At 43.7% G+C, this 26,216-nt stretch overlaps 1 protein-coding gene across 1 annotated transcript in view; it reads right to left on the bottom strand.

The window, feature by feature from the left end:
* The window catches only part of ANKH (ANKH inorganic pyrophosphate transport regulator), a 126,153-nt gene that overhangs the window by 17,316 nt on the left and 82,621 nt on the right, over positions 1-26,216 (bottom strand). Inside the window, exons 2-8 of the mRNA XM_053397131.1 lie at positions 25,836-26,052; positions 21,114-21,232; positions 17,210-17,293; positions 15,279-15,449; positions 14,537-14,671; positions 9,881-9,973; positions 6,187-6,282 (exon numbers count right to left, since the gene is read on the bottom strand). Coding sequence (XP_053253106.1) covers positions 6,187-6,282; positions 9,881-9,973; positions 14,537-14,671; positions 15,279-15,449; positions 17,210-17,293; positions 21,114-21,232; positions 25,836-26,052 — 915 coding nt within the window. The remainder of the gene's footprint in view (positions 1-6,186; positions 6,283-9,880; positions 9,974-14,536; positions 14,672-15,278; positions 15,450-17,209; positions 17,294-21,113; positions 21,233-25,835; positions 26,053-26,216) is intronic.

Genomic DNA, 26,216 nt, shown 5'->3' on the forward strand with positions numbered 1-26,216 from the left:
GTCAAGGGAGCTGCCCTCCCTCCCATCTCCTAAAAGGGGTTGAATGTGCTTGAATTGCGCCTGTTGGACATGTCTGCATGTCGCACTAAGCCAAGGGTCCCATGGAGGTACAGCTGCTTTGCTTCTTAGGTTTAGCACAGCATGGTAAGCTAAGGCAAGAGATACCATTTGAACCTGGGATGGTGGTCAAAGTCTCTCCTCCTTAACCATGTTCTATAGCCAAGGTTTGTCCTGTGGTTACAGGGTTCCTGGGTTTGGATACTGCTAAGTCAAACCTTTTGAATTTGAATTATGGTGCTGGAGGAGACTCTTGAGAGTCCCATGGACTGCAAGAAGATCAAACCTCTCTATTCTTAAGGAAATCAGCCATGAGTGCTCACTAGAAGGACAGATTGTGAAGCTGAGGCTCCAATACTTTGGCCACCTCATGAGAAGAGAAGACTCCCTGGAAAAGACCCTGATGTTGGGAAAGATGGAGGGCACAAGGAGAAGGGGACGAAAGAGGACGAGATGGTTGGATAGTGTTCTCGAAGCTACCAACATGAGTTTGAACAAACTGCGGGAGGCAGTGGAAGACAGAAGTGCCTGGCGTGTTCTGGTCCATGGGGTCACGAAGAGTCAGACACGACTAAATGACTAAACAACAACAACAAGTCAAACCTTGGCTTAGCTGCCATGCTAACAAACAAAAAAAGCCCATAGAGAAGGAGAGCTCTTCTCCAGGAGCCATCAGGTTTGCACAGCCACAATAAACCATACTCTGGCTTACCACGCCCTGCAAATGGGTGGCCCACACTACAATAAAACGATCAAAGGTTGTTTTCTGCTGCTCCAGAGAAGCAGACATGGAGCAATGGATCCAAACTACAAGAAAGAAGATTCCACCTAAACATTAGGAAGAACTTCCTGACAGTAAGAGCTGTTCGACAGTGGAATTTGCTGCCAAGGAGTGTGGTGGAGTCTCCTTCTTTGGAGGTCTTTAAGCAGAGGCTTGACAACCATATGTCAGGAGTGCTCTGATTGTGTTTCCTGCTTGGCAGGGGGTTGGACTCGATGGCCCTTGTGGTCTCTTCCAACTCTATGATTCGATGATTCTATGATCAGAACAGACATATGAACTCCAATGTTTTTGAAAACGCTGGCAGCGTTAAGATAAATTCAATGGTGTAAATAAGTCCTGGTGGATGTAATAATGGAAAACTGATTGGTATAGTTTTTGTAAAATAGGAAGAGATATGTAAAATGAGCCATGGAAAGAGAAGGAGGGAGGTCATTGGTATCTTAAATATGTTTATCTGAAATTGTAAAACAGAAAATTTAATTACAAATCATATTTAAAAATCATCATCATATTAAAAAAGAACTATAATGTTTAAAAAGTTTGGTGGGAGATAAATTATTATGTATACCAGAATTTCACTGTCTTCATCCCTTAAATATTAGAAGATATTGATTTCTTATTAAATATATGAATTATGTGACTAACCATGTCTGGAAGCTAGATTGCTCTGTGTGGGAGAAATTTGCTCCTCCGGTGGTTAGAAGCAACAGAAGCAGGATGTTTATGTGTGTTTGAGTGTGCCGACACTTAGGTGGCAAAGGCAGCATTTATTCTGAGAGTCCCAGCATTTAGAACAATGAATCAAGGTTAGCTATCCTTATTTACAGACAAGAAGATTCTCTCTCTTCCTGCTTCCTCCCTGCAAGCAATCAGCATTCAAATTCCCAAGGGCTCTGAATAGATCAATTCCTGTGTTTTCACATCTTAGCAAGTGCTGTAGAGTCACCCCATTTTATCCATTGAGCTTTGTATAGCCTGAAGATGCTGGAAATTAAACCCAAGAAATGGAGGAAGTGAGAGATTTTACTTTCTTGGGCTCCATGATCACTGCAGATGGTGACAGCAGCCACGAAATTAAAAGACGCCTGATCCTTGGGAGAAAGGCGATGGCAAACCTAGACAGCATCTTAGAAAGTAGAGACATCACCTTGCCAACAAAGGTCTGTATAGTTAAAGCTATGGTTTTCCCAGTAGTGATGTATGGGAGTGAGAGCTGGACCATAAAGAAGGCTGATCGCTGAAGAATTGATGCTTTTGAATTATGGTGCTGGAGGAGACTCTTGAGAGTCCCATGGACTGCAAGAAGAACAAACCTCTCCATTCTTAAGGAAATCAGCCCTGAGTGCTCACTGGAAGGACAGATCCTGAAGCTGAGGCTCCAATATTTTGGCCACCTCATGAGAAGAGAAGACTCCCTGGAAAAGACCCTGATGTTGGGAAAGATGGAGGGTACAAGGAGAAGGGGACAACAGAGGACTAGATGGTTGGACAGTGTTCTCGAAGCTACCAGCATGAGTCTGACCAAACTGCGGGAGGCAGCGGAAGACAGAAGTGTCTGGCGTGCTCTGGTCCATGGGGTCACGAAGTGTCGGACACGACTAAACAACTAAACAACAACAACACCACTGAAAAACAAATCTCAGGATACGACCCTGAGTTAAGAAGTTTAAACTTCCAGCAATTTCAGCTTGAGAGTTTAGCATGTCTTTAAATCTATCCCTACTGATTTTTATTTTTATTTTGCAACAGTTGATAAATATGAAAAAAGGGGCCCTCGGAGTGATTTAAGTAGTGAATCCTCGCTATAAATACTTGCTTGTTTAGACAATGTAATTGTTCTAAGAGTGTGGCAGTATAACTCAAATCTCTTATTTAAAGACATCGTCTGAACCCTTTTCAGGGCCATTAATCTTCTTCCTTGATTTGAACAACTATGGTTCAGCTTGGCTTCTGAAAAAAACAGTTTGCTCAGGATAAGTTGGTGCTTGTTCTTAATCAAGAGTCTCATTAATCTGATTAATTAGACGGGCCCTTCACTCATCCTTAAGTCTCGACAGCTGTTCCTTATCTGCTTGAGGTCTTTACAGCCCTGAAATGAAACTCCTTGCGTAAGAAACCCTTCTCATAAGACATATGTGAATGCCTTGACTTCTTAGCGCGAAGCAATATCGCTAATTATGGCTTCAGTACTGCAGAAGTGCTAAGAACCCCATCTTTACCTCTCCTGGGAAACTTGATGAATTGATGGAGCTGAACAGAGTGCTTATATTTCCCAAGCTCTGCTTTTCACAGCACTGTTTGTTTCAGTCCAAGCCAGGGCAGCACACTATAGTCCTGGTCCCCAGTCAAACTACCCTCCCACAATCTCAATTTTGGAGTAATCGGCAAGGATTTTCTTCAGTATTTTGAAGTAATCAGCTGATAGTTTGGAAAGTTACATGCTTCTTCCCTGTGCTGTTTTGGGGAATGAAGTCCATGTTTCGAGATGGACCCCTCTTTGAAAGGGACTTCAAATTCTTTTTTCTTTTCACTTTTATAAATCATTCAGCCTTTGCAGTGACAGCGAAAGGTGTCAAACGCTCATGACTTATACTCAAAGTTCCAGTTAGCCAGTCAATTATGCCCCCCGCTAACAGGATATTTTGTAAGCTATACGAAACGCAACAAGGGCATTCTAGTGTTCTCTCTCCCCATAGAGACTAAGCATGCCAAGTCCTCATTTGACTGTTTCTGCTTAGGGGGTTGTTGTTTTTAATGTGCTTTTTGCAAACCTTGGAGTCCTCCTGAGCACGTCATTGCTTGCCCCCTCCCCAAACTTCTTTCTTACTGGTTACAATCCTGTCAGAACACTCCAACAGAGTTCACTATTAGGAGTGCTATGGCAAGTTTCTTCACATGATTGCTAAATGCTCCACCTCCCAGTCAAGATTTGTGGTGGCATGCAGGGCCGTATTTAGGTTTTATGAGGCCCTAAGCTACTGAAGGGACGCAGGTGGCACTGTGGGTTAAACCACAGAGCCTAGGACTTGCTGATCAGAAGGTCGGCGGTTTGAATCCCCGCGACGGGGTGAGCTCCCGTTGCTCGGTCCCTGCTCCTGCCAACCTAGCAGTTCGAAAGCACGTCAAAGTGCAAGTAGATAAATAGGTATCGCTCCGGCAGGAAGGTAAACGGCGTTTCCGTGCGCTGCTGTGGTTCGCCAGAAGTGGCTTAGTCATGCTGGCCACATGACCCGGAAGCTGTACGCCGGCTCCCTCGGTCAATAAAGCGAGATGAGCATCGCAATCCCAGAGTCGGTCACGACTGGACCTAATGGTCAGGGGTCCCTTTACCTTTACCTAAGCTACTGAAGGTAATGGGGCCCTGTATATGTCCAGCTGTCCAAATTGTTGCTGTTTTTTTGTGTTGAATATATGCTATATGGTAATTTATGGACCTAATAGGTATCTAAAGCCATTTGCATCTAACAAAATATGTATTTTATCAAAGTAATTGTTGAACTGAAATACAATTAAGAAGTATCTTAATAGTGAAATAATTATTAAGCTCTAACTGTATGTAGGTTTTATTTTATTTGTTTTTTTATCTTATATTTTGGAAATGTTCATCCAGTTGTTGTTTTTCCCTTTAAACTTTTTTGGGGCCCCCAAGAGAGCGGGGCCCTTAGCTATAGCTTGTTTAGCTTATACGTAAATCCGGCACTGGTGGCATGAGAGAGCGGGGGGAAATGCAGACATAGCCACTGCCCAGGAATTTATTCCTTATTTTTAAAATCTGTATACTGCCCTTCATCCAAAGATCTCAGGGCGCGTCACAGCATGAAAATACAAGATAAAAACACAAAAGACATAATAAAAACAAGAAGAAAAGGCAAAAATGGAACAATAACACCCCCAAGCACATTTAAATGGATATAGGATGTTGATCAGCCAAAGGCCTGGTTGAGAAGGAATGTTTTCTCCTGGCGCCTAAAGCTGTATAATGAAAGTGCTAGGCGAGAGCATTCCACAAATGGGGAGCCACTGCAGAAAAGGCCCTTCTTGTGTTGACACCCTCCAGACCTCTTGTGGAGGAGGCACACGAAGAAGGGCCTCAGATGATGATTGTGGGGTCTAGGTAGATTCATATGGGGAGAGGCGGTGCTCCACCCAACTCTTGTTTTGTGTGCCACACATTATGGACCACAGGCCTACGAAGGACAGCCTAGAGGGGCCAACCAGAGGACTATGGGAAGCCTGCAGCAGGACATAAGCAGTCAACAGCCAGCAGGCATGGCCTCTGCATCTTGTTGCAGGAAATTCCTCTCTCTGGGGCAGGAAAATTGCCGCCACAACCAAAACCGGGCTTTCAAAGAGGAGCTGTTTCTATCTGTACTGGTTTCTTCCAGGCATGTCCAGCTCCCTCGTTGACACCCAGAAAATATGCTCTCCCCTCTGCAAACGCCGTCAGGTGACTCCACAGTGAGCAAGAACAAACACAGAGGTGAGTAATGATCCAGACCAAGTCAGCAGATAATCGTCAAGTGATTCAGCTCCGTCGCTGAAAGTCCTTACGCAACCACCTTTTCTAGCGCCGGGAGAGCAAAGAATGTGCGGCGGCTGCCAGCGCGAAACCCGAACTATAGTACCGCTCCTGTCCACATGTTAACACCCTTTGCTTTTAAGGAGTTGACTTACTCCAGACCCAGGACAAAGCAATCCCTATTGTTTGCGAGCGCTCACAATAATATTGAGGAGTTTGTAAGTGTTTTTCAGTGCTCTAAGTGCTTTGCACAGATGATCTCCATAATCTTTACGACCGCTCTTTAAAGGAGGGTCAGCATTACTGTTTCCACAAATGCAGAGTAGGCTGTGGCAAGGAGATGATGGCATGCCAAAGGCTACTCAGTGAGTGCAGGCTTGAGGTGAAATGTGATCTTTGTTGCTCATAGTTCGCACTTAGCCTCTACGTTATACTTAACGCCAGATGCACACACAATTTCTCTCTCACACACATTGGTGGAAATGAATATTTTGCTATTTTCCCCAGTGAAAGGCCCGTTTCAGCACCACAAAGTGATGAACCCAAAGCTCGGTGCCCGTGCTTCAAAGCCCAATATTTCATTTCACTTCAGCCAGGGTGATACAATGGTTAGGATGCTGGATCAGGAGGGACCTGGGTTCAAATCCTGCTAAGGCTATGAACCAGCCTTGCCAACCTCACAGGTTTGTTGTGAGGGCAAAACTGGGGGGTGGAGGGAAAGAGGATAATGTGTGCCGATCTGAGCTCTTGGGAGGGAGAGTGGGATAAAAAAAAAGCATTAATACATAAATCAAAAGGAACAGTCATGCGATGATTGATGCCTTACCGTTAAAGACAGGGCCATGCAGACAAAGGTGAACTTCTTGATATGAGTTGCTGTGACGGTGCTGCTGGTATTCACCAATTTATTGCTGGGGTTATTCTAGGGTGAAAAGGGAGAGAAAAACAGGCATTAGCCTTCTAGACAAGCGGCAAAAAGCAGCAATGAGGCTGCAATCTGAAACCCACTTTCATGCGGCTAAGCTCTATTGATTTCAGTGGGGTTTACTTCTGTACAAGCATGCAGAGGGTTGTGGTGTGAATCGTAGAAAACAGCTGGTTTCCTGGAGCATCAGCTTTTCCTAGGCAATAAACTAGGAACATCTCATTAGCTGGCTTTTGCTTACAGAATGAATAACGTGGTCCCCAAATGCTATTGTGTTCGTAGCATGAAGGAGCGGAGGAAAAACCTGGCTGAAATTCTGATTATTGCAGATACCAGCCATAATCCAGTGATGTTGCTCTGTAGGTACTGGCAGAGCTCTACAATTACTGGGAATTGAAATGAAAGGCATCTTATATGCTTGCATTTGCCATTGTCCACACTGAGGAACCTACACACATGCAGGTCTCTGGATTTCAGCTGTGGGCTGCATCACAGGCATTTGGCAAGCGACAAGCAAATGAGATTTGCATTTTAGATATTAAAGTGCAAGCTTGGGTTTTTGCAGTGCCATAAACAATAATACAGACCCAGTAGACTTGTGGTTTGGTTGGTCGTAGTCAAATGGGCGCAGCTTCAAAACAGGATTTTTACAAGGGACGGCAGGATATATTTCCATGTCAACAACCACAGTGCAGATTGGCTCAGAGTTCATTAACCTGCCCTGTTTGTCCAAAATTTGAACTTCCTAGCTCTTAAAGGGAGTTTACACAAGCAATCCTTGTGGTCTGAAGCAGGAAGATGCTACTGCAGATGCTGATCACACTGCAAGCTAGTTTTTTTTCCTTTTCTGTTTAAATAAATATATTGCTCCAGGAATACAGCTTGGTACAAGCTGATCCAAATCACTCTGGCAGCTCCTGAGTCATTACACCCCCAATTAGCAAAGGAAGCAACCTACAGAAACAGCCCCGAACACCTGGTTCCTTTTCACTCTAATGATCTGTACACAAGTTAAGGGATTCAATGTTCTCTCCTGCCCAGAGATTCCACGTATCGCTATGCAAACATCAAACCCCGTCTCCCTCCCCAGAGCCCACCCTCAATCCACATGTGCAGATGTAGTTTCCGTAAACAGCAAAAAGCAGAATGTAGCTGAAGTCGTGGAATCTTCAACAGGATCTGTCAATGAAGAACTACAGCTAAAAGGCACAGAAGGAGTAAGAAATTTCAAGTGTGCTACTGAAATCTTCCTTACTCACCGCTTCCTCGTTCTTTTCATCCAAACAATGAGTCTCATAGATTAGGAAAAAAGAGGGACCAATGGGTATATAAAGGCTGCATACACAGCATACGTTGAAAAGCACATTGTTTTCCCCAAATAATCTTCTCAGCGCCCTTATCTAACTATAGCTCCCAGGGTCCTTTGCAGGAATATGCGAACCCTTTGCTTTAAATGTATGCTCTGGGCCCTGTGAGAAACTTCCTTATTGTTTTTTTTTTTAAAGATATTTATTAAATTTTCCAATTTTTTATACAAACAAAAAAAGAACAAAGAGATTTTAAAAAAAACATATAGTTCATAAAACATACTTTTCAATAACAAATTTCTCTCACCTCCTCATACCTCCCCTTCTTGTATTCCATTTAAAATTATTTGTTCAGCAAATCCTTAACTTAAAGCATTACAGCTTATAATATCACCTTATTTTCCAAACCCTTTTTCCCCCATCCATGTTCCTTTATATCATTACAGCTAGAAACCACTCAATTTCAATCCAACACCATTCAACTTTCCTTAATTTTACAATATTTCTGTAAATAGTCCTTAATTTTTTTCCAATCTTCTTCTGCCGACTCTTCTCCCTGGTCACGGATTCTGCTCGTCATTTCTGCCAATCCCATACAGTCGATCAGTTTCATCTGCCATTCTTCCAGAGTGGGTAGATCTTGCGTCTTCCAGTACTTTGCAATGAGTATTCTTGCTGCTGTTGTAGCATACATGAAAAAAGTTCTGTCCTTCTTTGGCACCACTTGGCCGGCCATGCCCAAGAGAAAGGCCTCTGGTTTCTTCAAGAAGGTATATTTAAATACCTTTTTCAATTCATTATATATCATTTCCCAGAAAGCCTTGAGAAACTTCCTTCTTGAAAGTTGGCTTTCTGACCCTTAAGCAACCATGGGCATGTTCCTTGCCGATGCCCAAGGAACACAACAGGGGAATCTCAATCGCTCATGGCTGGCTTATGTAAGTAGAGGTGTTAGCATTCAGGGACATACTGGGGGTAGGGAGGCAGGGAGTGATGCATGCCAATCAGGCCATTAAGGACGAAGGAAACAATTTGGAGCTGGAGAGCAAGGAGTTGAAGGACCACCTTCCAACCTGTTCTTCATCCAAACTTCTGCCAGGTTGAGACTAACTCAATGTTTTTGGGGCTTCCCATGCACAATGGGACACTGGTGCTCCTGATGACATCAAAGAAGATCCTGGGGCATATTCTTAATTAGCACAGGGAACCGGCAGTGCTAAAATTCGATTCTGGAGGGGTTGGCTCCTAGCATAAACTGGGTGTGTGTCCTGAAATGCCCCACAATTATCAGAAGCTTCTGGAGTTGTACTTTCAGAGAAAGGTAAAGGTAAAAGTAAAGGAACCCGGGATAGTTAAGTCCCGTCAAAGGCGGCTATGGGGTTGCGGCACTCATCTCGCTTTCAGGCCGAGGGAGCCGGCATTTGTCCACAGACAGCTTTCCAGGTCATGTGGCCAGCATGACTAAACCGCTTCTGACGCAACGGGACACTGTGACAGAAATCAGAGCGCACAGAAATGCCGTTTACCTTCCCACCGCAGCGGTACCTATTGATCTACTTGCACTGGCGTGCTTTTGAACTGCTGGTTTAGCAGGAGCTGGACAAAGCAACGGGAGCTCACCCCATTGCGGGGATTTGAACCACCAACCTTCTGATCGGCAAGCCCAAGAGCCTCAGTGATTTAGACCACAGCGCCACCCGCGTCCCCACCTTCAGAGCACACATCCAGGGGCTTTCACATCCAGGTAATCTTTTGGTGCCTCGTGCAAGGCCAAAATTTGGTGCCCCCAAATGGATCTTCTCAATTATGGATCTTCTGAATTTTGTACCCCCTCAACTCTGCCTGCACTGCCCTACATCCTGCGCTGACACATGCAAGTAGCATTAGTTTGGAGTTGCACGCTGCTCCCAGCATGGGGCTGTCCCCGGAATTGTGCTTTCCAACTCCCAATGGCCAACAATTCCCTGTGATAATTCTCCCTGCAGAAAGAAACCAGCTGGAGGACTTCATCTCCTGGCCATTACAGAAATCCAATAGGCCTAAGAGATGGAGATGCCGAACTTACAGATAGACAGATGGGTAAAACTCATCAACAGTATTTTATAGAATCGAAGAAGTGTAGCGTTGCACAGCGTAACAGCAACAACAAAACTACCTTGAAGTTTCCTAGAATCTAGGAATCTGACTCATTTTCTATATGCTTCACACGCTTATAAAACTGACACTTGGCAAGGATGCATCTGAAAGAGAGGCAAAGGGTTTGCTCTCATCAAAGAAAACAAGCTCACCTTGTCAAAAGCAGGATAAACAGCTCGAATTTCTGTCAACCAGCCATATGGCATGTGCCCTACTGGATATGTAGCTGTCAGAATTGCCACCGCCTATAGCAGAGGAGAGGGGAGAGAGAACATTACAGGTCAAATCTTTGGAAAAACTCGTAAGGGTTGCCTCTCGCTCAAGATTCACATAATCCTATGAGTTACACCAGTAACATTTTAGATGGTCAAGCAAGAAAATGGTTCCTGCACAGTAGAGATTAAAAAAAAAGTAGCTTATGAACACACATACACTCGTGTTTCTTCTTTATTTTATTGTTCCCTTTCCATGATAAAATAATAATGGTCTTGTTGTGCCATCTTAAGACTGAATGAAATATAAAGCATTTCCTTTGTATGTTAATAAATGCTAATAGAGACGGTTGGTTGTTTTTTTAAAAAAAGGAATAGGGTGAGCTCTCCTCAGTATTATATTTAGATATTAATCCTAAAACCAGAAAAGGAGGGAAACAATTTAAGACCATTTTTAGCTCAGCTCTCTGCCTTCACCAAGATTACTTGGTTAACCATGGTTAGCTTCAAACCAAAATTTGCAGCCAGCATCATTAAACGGCTTGCAAAGCCCGGTTAAAGCTATTTGTTTGTTTAAAACACTTCTTTACCGCCCTTCATTGAAGCTGGTTCCAGGTGGTTTACACAACTGTGGCCACAGAAATGAAAATGTGCAATTAAAAACAAAAGCAAGTAGAGCCCTGTTCAGATGTGAGGGGTGGGTGTGGCTGAGGGTGAGTTAAATATGCGAGAAAGGGCGGGGAGAGGGGGCTGTTAGCTCCGCCTCCTCTGGCACATCACTATCCCTGACTTTAAAGTCCTCCACGAATTTGAGGATGGAGTTCTGAAGCAGGAAGAAGCAATCTCATCCAATATGGGGTGCTACGCAGTTAGGTCTGTAAAGTGCAGAGGAACCATTCCCAAATATGGAGCCCCTGCTTCAAACCTGTCCTCAAACTCTAAAACATAGCTGTCAACTTTTCCCTTTTCTTGCAAGGAATCCTATTCAGCATAAGGGAATTTCCCTTAAAAAAGGGAAAAGTTGACAGCTATGCTCTAAAAGTGATAATGGTCTTGAATATGAGGGGGCACAGCCTAGCGGTATGGCCACACTGCCCCATACCTGCTTGCTTAAAGGGACCCCTGAAAGTTAAGTCCAGTTATGAACGACTCTGGGGTTGCGGCGCTCATCTCACTTTACAGGCCGAGGGAGCCGGTGTTTGTCCGCACTGCAGTTTTTCCGGGTCATGTGGCCCGCATGACTAAGCCGCTTCTGGTGCAACTGAACACTGACACCAGAGCAGCGCAGGGAAATGCCATTTACCTTCCCGCCAGAGTGGTACTTATTCATCTACTTGCACTTTTTTATGTGCTTTCGAACTGCTAGGTTGGCAGGAGCAGGGACCGAGCAACGGGAGCTCACCCCGTTGTGGGGATTTGAACCGCCGACCTTTCGATCGGCAAGCCCAAGGCTCAGTGGTTTAGACCACAGCGCTACCCGCTTCCCACCTGGTTGCTTACACACAAGCAAAAAGAGCGCTTGCATTGTGCTTAGCAGAGATAATCAACAAAATCTAATTGTTTTACAATTGCGTTTGCGGTATAATCATGTCTGGCATCTGGCGGCATCTGAGAAAGCAACACACAATTTAGAAGTCTCAAAAGGATCTGAAGACCCAGACCATTACTACCCCGTTAGGTGGGAGTTTATTGCTTATGCTACTGCAAATGATCTGCAAAGATCTTTGCCTATAAGCAGAGCATGAAACTGGGACCTCATCACTAGGATTTATTTAAAAAACACACTCCTCTATTGATGCTGTTGCACTGTTAATACCAGATGAGTGGCTTTGTAATGTGACACTGAAAACAATTATTCTTTGATGAATTCTCCCCAATTGGATGTGTTGCTATGCTCCTGTTTGTTTTATAATTCAATAAATAAAGAATTATTTTTAAATGCCCAGAACTTAAAAGCTTGAGAAAATAGGAAAGAGTTTTGCCTGCTGCTCAAGAGATAGCCGTGTTGGCACTAGGAGACAAACCATATTTATGAATTATGGTTCATAGCACAAATACTGTTGCAGAGCGAACACTGAACAGTGGCTAGCATCAAAAAATGAGGGGGATTTGCACAGAATTATGCTCAGGGAAACAGGGACGCGGGTGGCGCTGTGGGTAAAAGCCTCAGCGCCTAGGGCTTGCCGATCGAAAGGTCGGCGGTTCGAATCCCCGCGGCGGGGTGCGCTCCCGCTGCTCGGTCCCAGCGCCTGCCAACCTAGCAGTTCGAAAGCACCCCCGGGTGCAAGTAGATAAATAGGGACCGCTTACCGGCGGGAAGGTAAATGGCATTCCGTGTGCTGCGCTGGCTCGCCAGATGCAGCTTGTCACGCTGGCCACGTGACCCGGAAGTGTCTTCGGACAGCGCTGGCCCCCGGCCTATAGAGTGAGATGGCCGCTCAACCCTAGAGTCTGGCAAGACTGGCCCGTATGGGCAGGGGTACCTTTACCTTCACCTTTATGCTCAGGGAGAATGAGCTCATGGCATATTTCCAATTTTCTAACCATGGTTAGAAGATTACATCTGTACTTGGCCAAATCTAAGCCAAATACAGCACCTGACCAAAAAATCCAGGAACAAAGTAAAACATGCACACTCATTATTTTTCATAGAGTTCCTTCTTTTCTCATCCAGCCAAAATCAAGGGCTACTGGCAGCGCCATGTACAGAAATTTGCAGTACACTCAGCTTGTGTGCTGGCAGGCTTATCCGATTGCTGGCTCTGCCAGCGCTTTCTCTTTCAGTAGTGATGCTTTCAGAAACGGAAGCGAAAAGAACAAATGGACAATAGGCACCAATGAAGTCAGCTATCAGCTGATAGATAATATGAGAAGTATTTGCTTTCGAGTGAATGCATTCTTTGCACTTAGCAACTGAAACCACGTTAAAGTGGTATGCTTAAAATATTAATCGCACAAACATTTCGGGCAGTAACCGGGAAATGTGCAATTAAGTATTTCCAGGTGCTTGAACTCCGAAGTTCAACTACATGATACAATTCTATATACTTCCTCTTATTCTACTTTAAATCACAAGCAGAAATATACACAAAAAGATCGTCACCTTAATGTTTATTAAGTTGTCAGGAATATAATCTTATAATAAGGGTGGTGCATATTCGGTGATTCTGCAAGTGTGTGGAATTTAGCAGTGAGGGGAAATATACTAAGAATCTGAGCTTTTTTTAAAAAAAAAAAATCTTTCCAGCTCACACGGGCTGCAATGATAGGTTTCCAAACATCTGGGCAATATCTGGTAAAATCTTACCCCCTCCCCTGCATGTACACTCTGCAATATGTGAGCCACTGAAGTATGGTACGGTTATATTCATTCATTCGTTTGTTTGTAAAGTGCCTAAAATTACTATATGCAGTATAAAAGAGTCAACATGATACAGGCACCTTGCTCACAGCTTGGCCACATGGGAGGGACCAATAATATTGACTTGCCTGCAGAATTAACACCTTCAGGGATTTTCGTTTTTCATAAAAGAGTCCTGTGCAATTAACCCAGCCCATGTAGTCGTGCTATTCCCATTTATGCCCATGGGATTGTGCCATATTGAAGAAGCGCCAGTGGTTTAGGGTATGCATACAGAGAGGTCTCAGAATTTGGGGAGGAGGGTTTTTGTAACATTTTTGGCCAGGTATTACATCTAAATGTTCCTTGCACAAGCTGAAAGGCACTTGCACTAGAGGAGAGTATGCTTTTTCCCTCCACTAACAGTCCGCCATATTTTGAAATATGTCATTCCTGAACGTCACTATACCCTTAGAACCAGCAACACAGATGGCATTGGGTGATGCGGCAGGAAGCAGAAGACGACAGTTCCGTAAGTGCAACACCACTCACAGTTCTCTGAATCTCGCCCAATAACGTTGCTCACACAAGAGATGAGTCGGTGAGGAATCAGACTCTAAATGAGTGTCTTTGTTTTGCTTTCTGAGTTACCAAATACTCTGTTGAAGATCTGAGAAACCGGGGGAAAACAGTAATGGTCGGCTAATGGCCAAAACAAATATGGACAGAACTCTGTTTCTCTCTTCCTTCATGTTTTAAAATAATAATAAAAAAATCAGACTCAAATGGCAGTAGTGGGCAGGACAGAAGAATGAGGTTTCCTTTTTTCTATCCATGGGGAAAGAGATATGGGGTCCGTGTATTTTGTGAGGTGAAAAATGTCTGGAGGGGGAAGGGCTGAGCAGCCGCGATCCACTTTCACTTCCTCCACTCAGGACGGCAGTTGGCTGAGGCTGCTTACGTTTCTAAAAGTAAAAATGCTGAGGAAAAATAATATAGAAGTCCATGTAGCAGCTAGTTTGGCCCTTAAGTCGTGACAGCAGTGAAAGAAAATGCTATAGTTTCAGAAGCAGTTGGGAAAGATGCTCAGACTTAGGGGAAAAAACTTCACGTAAATGCCTGCAGGTTTCTTGAATACCCTGGGGAAGTTGACATTTAACAACAGCAGAATGAATTCCTAAAGAACCAGGAAAACAGAGGCAACTGGAGAGGGAACTGGGTCTTCTACTTTTCTGAATAAATACAAGGACTCTTACCTCTGTAGCTGCAGAGCTGCCACCCAGATCTCGGGATACGAAGAGGTTGACGATTGGCCTGCTGATTCTCTGAGTAGCCAAAATTAACGCCAAAGGCCACCAGAAACTGAGCATCTTTTTTATTGTAGCATCTCCCTGCGGTTAAAATGAGAAAATGCAGTCCTTGTGAACGACAGCACCTGAATGCAGCCAACAGAATAGCTAAAGAATCTCCTTTTCAAATGTTGGGTATGGTATGTGCAAGCAGAAAGAAGAGCAAGGAAACACATAAACATGCATATATCACCAGCCAGTAAGTTAAAAAGAAGATATAGATTTTAGACTACTGTATTTTTCGCTCCATAAGACGCAAGTATATGCGGGCAGATGAGCAAGTAGTTTAAAGTACCGTATTTTTTGATCTATAAGACTCACTTTTTCCCTCCTAAAAAGTAAGGGGAAATGTGTGTGCGTCTTATGGGGTGAATGCAGGCTGCGCAGCTATCCCAGAAGCCAGAACAGCAAGAGGGATTGCTGCCTTCACTGCGCAGCAATCCCTCTTGCTGTTCTGGCTTCTGAGATTCAGAATATTTTTTTCTTGTTTTCCTCCTCCAAAAACTAGGTTTTTGGTCTTGTGGTCTGGTGCGTCTTATAGAGCGAAAAATACGGTAAATAGGGCCAATGATTTCTTTCGTTCTGTTTTGCAATCCTGGTGTACTGAATGTAATCATATAGGAAGATCGACAAATGCATCAAAACATACCCCCATCTCTGGCCCGCTACTGTCCGGAATAATATCATGTATGTTTCTGTAGTAGCCCAGGCATAAGGTGGTACATCGGACAAGGGCTCCCATGTACAATGACAAGATAGGGATGAGGAGGGGCTCTCTGCACTCCAAATGACTGTGGAGCAAAATGGCTACGAAAACAACCTGTCAAGAGAAAGGGAAAGAAAGGCTGGTTATGAAAACAAGATTCTGAATTCTGATGTGAAAACTAAATAGATTTGGACACAGTCATAGTATTCAGAACATAATGCAATTCTTTATTATTATTCAGAGGTCTTTGCTGGAAATGCAAGCTCAATTCTGGAAATTCTCTGGTCCTCTAATTTCAAGAAACTACTTATTTTGATTTTCTATTATAAATATGTAAGAGAAGCTTCTGAGTCTGTTCCCCGCCCTCAATAAACTTGTCTGAAAAAGCCAACGATTTCATTAATTTGAGAGGAAGCTATGAAGACAATAACGTTTTCTTTAGATGTTAGGAGCTTATTCATCAAGGGCTATGGGTATGGCTAGAAGGCCCGAGATTACTATTATTTAAAAGAAATGTAGAGATAAAGGGTATTATATGCAGTATGAGGGAGAAAATGAATGGAATTCTTGAACTATATGTTCCAACGAAGTATATAATACATGTCATCTAGTAGCATGCATCACTTAAAAAATACTACCCAGAGAAATCAAATGACAAACGCAGAGAAATCTAATAGCAAAAAGCTAAATAGTGAATGCCTTTATACCATTAGGCTGATTTAATGTCAAAAATCAAGGAACGACAGGGGCGATATTCAACAAAGTCATACTTAGAGCAGGCCCAATGAAATCAATGAACTTAAAATCTCAATGGATCTACTTCAAGTAGGACTTTCTGAAAGAGAACTCACACCAACATTTTTAAGGAATTCCCATTTCCTAATGCTGTTACTTGCGCTTTTAGCACTAAAGGATGCTTCTACAACATCTACTTTACTGCATGAAAGTTGACAGAGAAAATTTATCTGTTGTGACTTTTCTATCCAAAAGCAATTGTGTGAACTGGCTCAGAGGGAAAGGAAGAACGCCAAAGTATAGCATAAGCACAAAGACAGTCAAAATTGGATTTAATAACATCTATTCCGCAGCTGTCTAATGCACAGCAGATTAATTCATAGTGGCTATAATGACATGAGCAGGAAGTAGATTAGCTAGATCCAGCTATTCAGCAACACAATAATAATTATTATCAGAAAAAATGTACCACTATATTATCGAGAAATGCGACCCAACTCGCAATAATTGAGATGATTTAACATGTCTTTAGTGTCAACACTTCAGTCCCCATGTCAGCAAGCAGAACTATTTCCACTCCATTTCAAAAGGGTCCTATATCAATATATAGATAGATAGATAGATAATCTTGCAAAGACTGTTCTAAGCACGGTGATCGTACAAATTTGGCATGGCTCTTTCTGCAACAGAAATAGCCGTTACAGAAAGGTAGCCTTGTTGGTCTGCCATAGTCAAAACAAAAAAATTTTTTCCTTCCAGTAGCACCTTAAAGACCAACTAAGTTAGTTCTGGGTATGAGCTTTCGTGTGCATGCACACTTCTTCAGATACCAATGGACTTCCATTTCATGCGGCTCAATGTGGTGCCTTCCATAGTTCCAGTTACAGAAAGTTAGCCGTGTTGGTCTGGCATAGTCAAAACAAAAAAATTTTTCCCTTCCAGTAGCACCTTAAAGACCAACTAAGTTAGTTCTTGGTATGAGCTTTCGTGTGCATGCACACTTCTTCAGATACACAGATTTCGTGTGCATGCACACGAAAGCTCATACCAAGAACTAACTTAGTTGGTCTTTAAGGTGCTACTGGAAGGAAAAAAAATTTTTGTTTTGAGAAATAGCCGTGACATAAATAAATCCTTACCTGAGCAATGACGTCTGAAATGGAGGCACATCCAACCAGGAAACTGTATTTGTGTTTCAGAAGAATACCTGCGTGGGTCCAAGCCTGAAGAGGACAGAAGAGTGGGTGAGATCCAGTTTAGCACAAACTCAAGCAATGGGTCTCCTCCTGCTTCGCCTTCCCCCTGCAACTCCTGCCTCACCCTCCAAACCTGCTCCAGAAGGTTGAGGGGCTCTCTGAAGAAGCAGACCGTATGGAGAATAAGAGAAACTGGAAATATCATTGGGCAAGACCAGGCAGACATTTGCCTGGTCTGGACATCATGAAAAGCTGAACTATGGCTTAAGTTTCTGGGCTCCATTCAAAGTGCTGGCGCTGACTTATAAAGTCTTACACAGGACCTCAGTACCTTAAGGACTGCCTCTCCCCATTCAAACCGACCTTGTCATCCGAGGCCCTTCTCTACGTCCCAAATCCCTGAGAGGTTCCGAGGGTGACAACATGAGAACGGGCCTTTTCTGTGGTGGCTCCCCTCCTGTGAAATGCTGTCCCTGGAGAGGCTCGCCTGGCGCCATCATTACATATCTTTAGGGATCAGGCGAAAACATTCCTCTTTACCCAGGCCTCCAGCCGTTAAATAATCTATGGCTTGATAAATTTGCGGCAGAGGTTGTTATTATTATGATTGTTTTATTATCATGCTGTGTATTATTGTGTTGTGTATTATGTTTTTACTATTAAAGGTAAAGGGACGCCTGACCATTACGCCCAGTCGTGACCGACTCTGGGGTTGCGGCGCTCATCTTGCTTTATTGGCCGAGGGAGCCGGCGTACAGCTTCTGGGTCATGTGGCCAGCATGACTAAGTTGCTTCTGGTGAACCAGAGCGGCGCACGGAAACACCGTTTACCTTCCCGCCGGAGCGGTACCTACTTATCTACTTGCAATGGGAGCTCACCCCGTTGCGGGGATTCGAACCGCCAACCTTCTGATCGGCAAGTCCTAGGCTCTGTGGTTTAGACCACAGTGCCACCTGCGTCCCTTTAGGTTTTTACTATTATGCTGTGTAAATTAGGTTCTTAATGTTGCACACTGCCCTGGGATCTTTGGTTAAAGGGTGGTATAAAAAGAAAGAAAGAAAGAAAGAAAGAAAGAAAGAAAGAAAGAAAGAAAGAAGATGATAGATGATGATAGATAGATAGATAGATAGATAGATAGATAGATAGATAGAGATAGATAGATAGATAGATAGATAGATGATAGATAGATAGATAGATGATAGATAGCATAAGAGCTGCCAGAGGAGTTCACATCCACTTTTCTCCCTTCTGCTTTTCTCTTCCCTAGTCCTTTGTTCTGCCATGCTAAACTAATAAAAGATGTCATGGGATAGATCCCCACAGTCCTGCATTGGAGGGTTGGACCAGATGAGCCATGGAGTCCCTACTAATTCTATGATTCTATGACTCTTAAGATTTGGCTTAGAGTGCAATCCAGACCAGGGCTTCTGGTTAAAATCTCTCCTTGCTAACCTTGGTTACAGCTTGCTTGCTATGAGCGAGGAGATAGCTTAACCACAAACCCTATTTTGGACAGCAGGCTAAGTTAAACCTTGGCTTGGCTTAGTAAGGCATGCCATGGCAAAGCCAGTTGTGAAATCTATGCGCATAGACTTCAATGAAGCCAAAACCCTGATCACACAGGGTTTTGGCTCCTATGGAGCACGTATGTTTCCCCGGCTCGGACTTCCACGTCTGATGTGCAGCCGGATGCTGTTCCTTTGTGGGCAAAAGGCCTTCATGCTCACAGGTGCAGTTAAAAGATCACAAATATACGACGTTGCACAAAGGGGGAACATGATGACAAAGGATTGCCAACAAGGGGTTGAGATGAAAAAGTGTGCGTATGCAAAAGGGAAATCTGAAACAGTTACAATAAAGATTATAAAAATAGCAGTTGGAAACAACAAAACCAGGTCAGGTGAAAAGGCTGGGAGGGAGGAATAGATGTGTTTTGACTAACTGCTTTAATCCCAAAACTGAACTAGCTGAGATTTCAGCAGTCGTTTGCATTTGGAGGTTTTGAATTTGCTTTTTCCTTTCTGAGGAATAAACTACTGTATCTCTTTTTTTAAAAATAGAATGTATCTTTTAAAAAACCATTAAGTATCTTGCTAACCGCTCACACCTAATAACCACTTGCCAAAGAAGTGACAGAAAATGTATTTATTTTTCTAAAATATTTAGACATGAAATTGAGACTGCATAGTCAGAGGCGCAGTTCAGATATCACACTAAACCATAGTTTAAAATGTGTTGATCGTGGTGCTCAAAAGTTCCTCCCCTGCTTCTACCGCCGCCATGCCACAGACTAAACAAGCCACAGTCTGGCTTGATGTGCCATCGAAACCTGAGCTCATGGCTTGCTTCCTAGAAACAAATCATGAGCGGTAAACCAAGGACAAACTTTGACTACTGTTCATGGTTGGCTTGGAGAGAAACAAACCACAAGCCTGGGTTTGAATGACACAGCAAGCCAGACTCCAGCTTGTTTTGTCTGTGGGTAAGGAGCGCCAGGAGAACTTTTGAGCAGCCTGCAACCAGTGTTAGAAACTCAGATCTATAAGCTAGGCGCCAAAAGGCTCATTAAACCAGGGTCACAGTCGCCAAAACGGAATGCCTAGTTGCCATTTTGGGGCCAGACAGCTCGAAAGTCAGATTTTTCGGTGTGAATTCTTGGTTCCTGAAGTTCATTCCGATTGTGCAGATAAACAGATACAATTCTACAGGGTTGGCATCCAGGCACCTTTACTTGCTCTCAAACGGCCAATAGCCAGGTGCAAAATGCGCCTGGGACATTTTGGGTGTCTGTGTGGATGTGTGTAATAAGTTTTGATGGATGTAACAATGGATTACTGAATGGTTTAGTTGATGCAAAATATGCAGGGATGTATGGTATGCAAAATGAACAATGGAAGGAGAAGGGTGTGTGTGTGTGTGTGTGTGTGTGTGTGTGTGTGTTCTAATTATGTTTCAAAATATTCATTTAAACAACCTTAAATCAATTACATCCCTGCATATTTTACTTCAACTAAACCATTCAGCAATCCATTGTTACATCCATCAAAATTTATTTACAGCATTGAATTGATCTTAATACTACCAGCGTTTTTAAATAAACACAATTTTCAATACACATTTTTCAATCTTCTTTAAACGTACATTCTTCTTGTTCTTTTATTCTATAGGTTAAATCTGCAAGCTGAGTGTATTCCATCAGTTGCCATTTCTCTTTGGTTGGGACCTCGCTCGTTTTCCATTTTGGGGCTAACAAAACACAGGTCGCAGTAGCGGCATGCATAAATAGTCTTTTTTGACACCTGGGAATTTCCCTCTGAATTATCCCCAACAAAAAGGACTCTGCTTTTGGGGGAAAGAGACTTATAAAACATTTTTTTCAATTCATTAATTATCATTTCCCAATATCCTTTTACCCTTTTACAAGCCCACCACATATGATAAAACATAGCCTCAGCCGCATTACATGCCCCTGGGACATTTTGAACGCATGCTGCTCGTTTACATTAAACAACAACAACAACAATAATAATAATTACTTATTACTTATTATTTATACCCCGCCCATCTGGCTGGGTCCCCCCAGCCACTCTGGGCGGCTTCCAACAAAACACTAAAATACAATAACCTATAATAATAACCAATAATAAAATACAGGATTTGTTTTAAACTATGGTTTAATGTGATGTGCAAACCAGGCGTCTAGAAACCGCAAAACCTATGAATCAGAGGTCAGCAAAGTGCTTATATCGGTCCACTACTAGGACAAAACAGGGAACAAGCTAAGGGAGGGGCTGGCATCCATTGTGCCACTCCGAGTGAGAATAGTAAACTAAATTGTAGACTCACCATGGCATCCATGAACGGGAAGGCTGCCAGATACAGGAAGGCCTTGCGTGTTTTGCTTCCCACAGATTCATCCACATGGTGCAACTTGTTAATTATGTAGTACCCCAAATCACTGTATGCTGCAAAAATAAATATAATCATTTTTTTAAAAAAATCACGTACCTAACGCACCCAGGTCTGTTTTGGGCGGTTCAGGATAAAGAGGGAGAAAGGAGGAGCGGGGAGGAACACCTAACACCACCATCTTGATGGGCTGCCGTCGTAAGCCAATTCAACGATGATTCTTCCAAGTGTACTTAAACCAACTTGCTTTAAATCACATCAGCTTCTTCTAGACTAAGGCCGAAATCCTAACCCCACTTACCCGAGTGTAACCCCCGCTAAATTCAACAGGGTTTAACAGTGCAATCCTTACAATATCTACTCAGAAGTAAGACAGCCTCCTGTGGCAAAATGGGTCCATGCATCTGGCTGTTAACCAGGTTTGAGCCCATCCAGGGACAGCTGTGAGCAGGATTCCTGCACTGCAAGGGGTTGGACTAGATGACCCTCCAGGTCCCTTCCAACTCAATAATTCTATGATTCTGTGTCATAACCTAGCAAAATTAAATGAGGTCGCATTAATACTTTTGTTCTACTTTACGCTTCCCAACCCCTTTCAGCCTCTCTTAATCTAGTGTTCTCTCCCTCTCCCTCCGTCTCTCCCTCTCTCTCTCTCTCTCTCTCTCTCTCTCTCACACACACACACACACACACACACACACACACTTATTAGAAACCTTGCTTGCTTCAGTCTGTACAAAAAACCATCACTCTTTCTCCACCCTCAGCTCCCAAATCTGGCCTCCCATCTAGCTCCAGGGTAATTAAAATCACCAAACTAGGATTAAAATGTACCTAACAAGCAGTAAGAGGGACACGGGTGGCGCTGTGGGTTAAACCACAGAACCTAGGGCTTGCCGATCAGAAGGTCGGCGGTTCGAATCCCCGCAACGGGGTGAGCTCCCGTTGCTCGGTCCCAGCTCCTGCCCACCTAGCAGTTTGAAAGCACGTCAAGTGCAAGTAGATAAATAGGTACAGCTCCGGCGGGAAGGTGTTTCCGTGCGCTGCTCTGGTTTGCCAGAAGCGGCTTAGTCATGCTGGCCACATGACCCGGAAGCTGTATGCCGGCTCACTCGGCCAATAAAGCGAGATGAGCGCCGCAACCCCAGAGTTGGCCACGACTGGACCTAATAGTCAGGGGTCCCTTGACCTTTACCTAACAAGCAATAGTCTGCAGGTCAATGTATTTTTCAATATGTTGCTATGCACTGGGAAATTTTAGAAGTATTTAATGGATACCAAAGCTCACATAAGCCCTGCACTATAATGTAGAAAGTTACCATAATATACTGTACACATTTTTAAAACACACACACACACCTTTTCCTAGGAAACACTGGCAACTGCTGACAAGCACCATGAAGGAGGATAAATTGTGACTCAGTCGGTGAGTCAGAAACCATTACCTGGGATTGTTATGTTGCTACTAGTACCGTCTTCTAGGTGACTGTTTGCCAAGTTCCATCACAAACCCCTCCTACTCCTCTGGTGTTTTCCATGGAGTGCCCTGGGGCCAGCTCTTTCACTTTGTGCTATGAGGGAGGCAGAGGCTGTCCCTTCTTGAATCCACTGGCACGCCTAGAGGACTTGGGGAAGTTAGGTAGCAGGAACTTTCTCTCGTTTTTTGGTGGTTTTTTTGCCAGAATTTGCAAGCACAGCACGCAAAAGTGAGCAAATTACTCATTTCGTGCTACGGGAGCGACAAGATGAATTGCACATCCCGGCAAAAATGAGAAACAGCTCGCTCCGTCCTTCCCCAAATCCTCTGGAACTGAGGGGAGGGAAGGAATAGCTTACTTAAGTTGTACACTAAAAAAAGACCTCCAAAGTTGCAAAAGCGATTATCCCAGCTTCCAAGATCCTTCAAATCCTGCTGCACGGGAGAGGCTGGCAGCTTCTCTAAATTCTCAATATATGCCAAAAGACTTTTGGGAGCGAGCAATCAAATATAATGGTTGCCTAATACAGCCAACTAAAATCTATGGACGCCTGACCGTTGCAATATAAAATCATTAGCTGTGAATACTCCCTCTGAAGTATTTGAAAATAGCAGCTTTATGAGAGCCGACTTCATTTGTGAGCAGGAACGTTCTTATGTGTGGTATCCAAACAACAAATGGTTTGCAAGATTGGCTGCGAAAACCTCTTTTCCTTTTAGTATCTCAGACCACAGTGCGAAGTTGAGGCTCTCACTAAAAGATCAATTACAGAGTAACAAAGTCAGCAGAGTACAAAAATATGGACTGGATGCCTCTGAGAAAATACAGTGAAAAGTCCAAGTGGATAAATCTACATGGTCTGAATAACCAGCACACCTGGAGCAGGGGGACACACCTGGGTTTACTTTGTTACACCAGGTCAAAATCCTTCATTCTAAAACTGTCTCAGTGGTGGGTCCAATTCACACATTACTGCAGCATTATGGGTGTTGCTATTCTTATGCTGGTATTTTCGCCATAGTTTAATTATCACACTATTCCCATTCAACATCTGATCATCAAATCTAAGCAAAAGTCTTGGAAGTTTGTCAAGATTTATTTTGTTCGTAAAGCGCATTTGTGAGCTGGAAGAAAAAGAGGTCCCAGCCTGAGACTTGGAGGATTACATTTAATACCATTACATCATCAAAAGAAAGTCTTCCTTGAATAGGCTATTATTATTTACTTTCAAAGACGTTATCAGGTAACTGAACATTGGCCAAATATACTGCCAGATGGCAAGTGATTCTGGAGAGAGCCTGCATTTTCTAGCCACGCTGTAAATAAACAGATGAAAACCTCTAAAATTGAAAGCTAGCACATCACAGCTGCTCACAGCCTCAGGGCTTCAATAGCTAATGGTTCTTGAATTCATCTAATTTGAGGAAATATATTGTGTCCAGAGGCATGTTAGTGCCTCATTAAACTCACTGTAACTCTTGTAACTTTAAGGCTGCAATGCAACACCCATGTGCCTGGGAATAAGTCCTACTGAACTCAGTAGGATTTACTTCTGAGAAGGGATATATAGGATTGCACTGTAAGATACATTAATGCAAGACAGTGCGATGTTCGGAGATGTGAAAAGCACCTACTGCTTTTCCCTGAGTTACTTAGCACCGATAATACACTCTACTGTGCCATGCAGGGCCTTACATTTGAGAACACTATCATTATGCTAAGACAAGGCTTACAGCGAGGAGAAAGTATTAGTATACTCATTTTAATCATAAGTTAAGTGGCTTGCATCATTCCGAAAAGAGGATAAAGACAGAGAATCCCATTGTGCACAACTTCATCTAGCCTGCAGTGAATTTATTTGTTTTAAACATTTCCATCCCACCTATTTTCTCTGAAGACAGCTAACAAGAAGCAACAAAAACAGAACATAATCCCTTAAAAGCCCCAATATATATTCAAATTAAGAGGCTAACAATATTCAACCTGTTTCAACAGACGCCGGCAGCACAAAAACAGCACAGCATAGCTTTTATAACCAATGAAAATGACATAACTACCGTACTTTTCGCTCCATAAGGCGCACATGACCATAAGGTGCACCTACTTTTGGGGGTGGGATTAAAAAAAAAATGCTGCTCTTGGGGGCTTTTGCGGGAGGTGGGGGAAGTGAGAGAGCCTCACTCTGTCCCTTCCCTCACCTTCCGCAAAAGCCAGGGATAGCCGCGCAAAGCCTCCCCAGGGCAGCGGGATGAAGGCTCTCCGTTGCCCTGCGGAGGCTTCGCAGGCTACCCCAGAGCTGCTCAGGAGCTTATCGGGGCTGGCGGGGGAAGCCCGGGTTCCCCCCCCCCCAGCCCCAGGGACCACACATTCGCTCCATAACACGCACAGACATTTCCCCTTAGATTTTAAGAGGGAAAAAGTGCAGTCTTATGGAGCGAAAAATACGGTAAGCAAAGGCCTTTTTTAAAAGGCTAGGTCTGCAGAATCAGGGTTGTAAATTGAACCAGGAGCCTTCACAGGTAGAGGAAGTTCATTGCTTAAAGCCATTCACCCTCAGACTTGTGGGGGACTCTTACCTAGGTAAAAATGATGTAGTGGCCGGGAACGAGCTCCCGCACATTTGTATGAATCATAAGCACTTAAGAACAGCTCTGCTGCACCAGGCCAGTGGCCCATTCAAATCCAGCATCTTGTTCTTACAGCATCCAACCAGATGCCATGGAAATCCTTCGTGCCATTGGTGGGTGGGAACAGGTGCAAATGTGGTCAGGGCAGATATAAAAGTGGAAAGAGCGTTGCATAGGAGGCTACATTGCAGATCCGCAAAAAACAGAGGTTTCGAGAAACACACACACCAACAAGACACATTCCCCTGTAGCAAGGCTACCCTGGGGAATGTGGAACAGGTTTGGTGAGCGTTGTGGCCTGGTTGTAGGTGGGGAGCGCATGTCCTAGGGAAGACCCACAGAGAGGGGGCTGGAGGGCAGGAATCAATCCCTAAACATAGGGTTCCCCACTCCTAGTCGAGGCAGAGAAGTCTAGCCACAAAACGTCTCCCCGGTTCCTTCAAGAAATATGCACATAAGCAGACCAGGTTTTAGGATGTAGAGGAGAAATGGATTAACCAGTCGTATAAGCAAAAAATAGTATTGTTCCCTCAGCAAATGGAATGAAAGCTTACCTATTAAGGTGTGAAACACAGCGGCCACAGCACCAGCTACAACCATACACAACACTGCTTTGGTTCTGTCTCTCTTGCTGTTGACAAAAACCAGCCCCACGTTCTTGAAGTCGCTCATTGGGCCCGTGAAGAACTTCATGAGGGAGTAGGCCAACCCATAGCTGGCCAGCATCTCCACAGCATCTTCCTTAACAGCTGCGATACCTCTGTTCAAGGCCTGAAGGGAAAGCAAAGCAAATGAGATACAAAGGTTTAAGATGTGCCAAGTCAACTCCAGACAACAGAACGTGATAGCCAAATTATCTTCCTAGAGAATCACGAACAGACAGCAACAAATCAGATCCAATACAGTAACTGGGATAAAAAGCTCTGTTGATGGGG

Source organism: Podarcis raffonei, chromosome 7, assembly GCF_027172205.1.
Source record: "Podarcis raffonei isolate rPodRaf1 chromosome 7, rPodRaf1.pri, whole genome shotgun sequence".
In the NCBI taxonomy this organism is placed as follows: domain Eukaryota; kingdom Metazoa; phylum Chordata; class Lepidosauria; order Squamata; family Lacertidae; genus Podarcis; species Podarcis raffonei.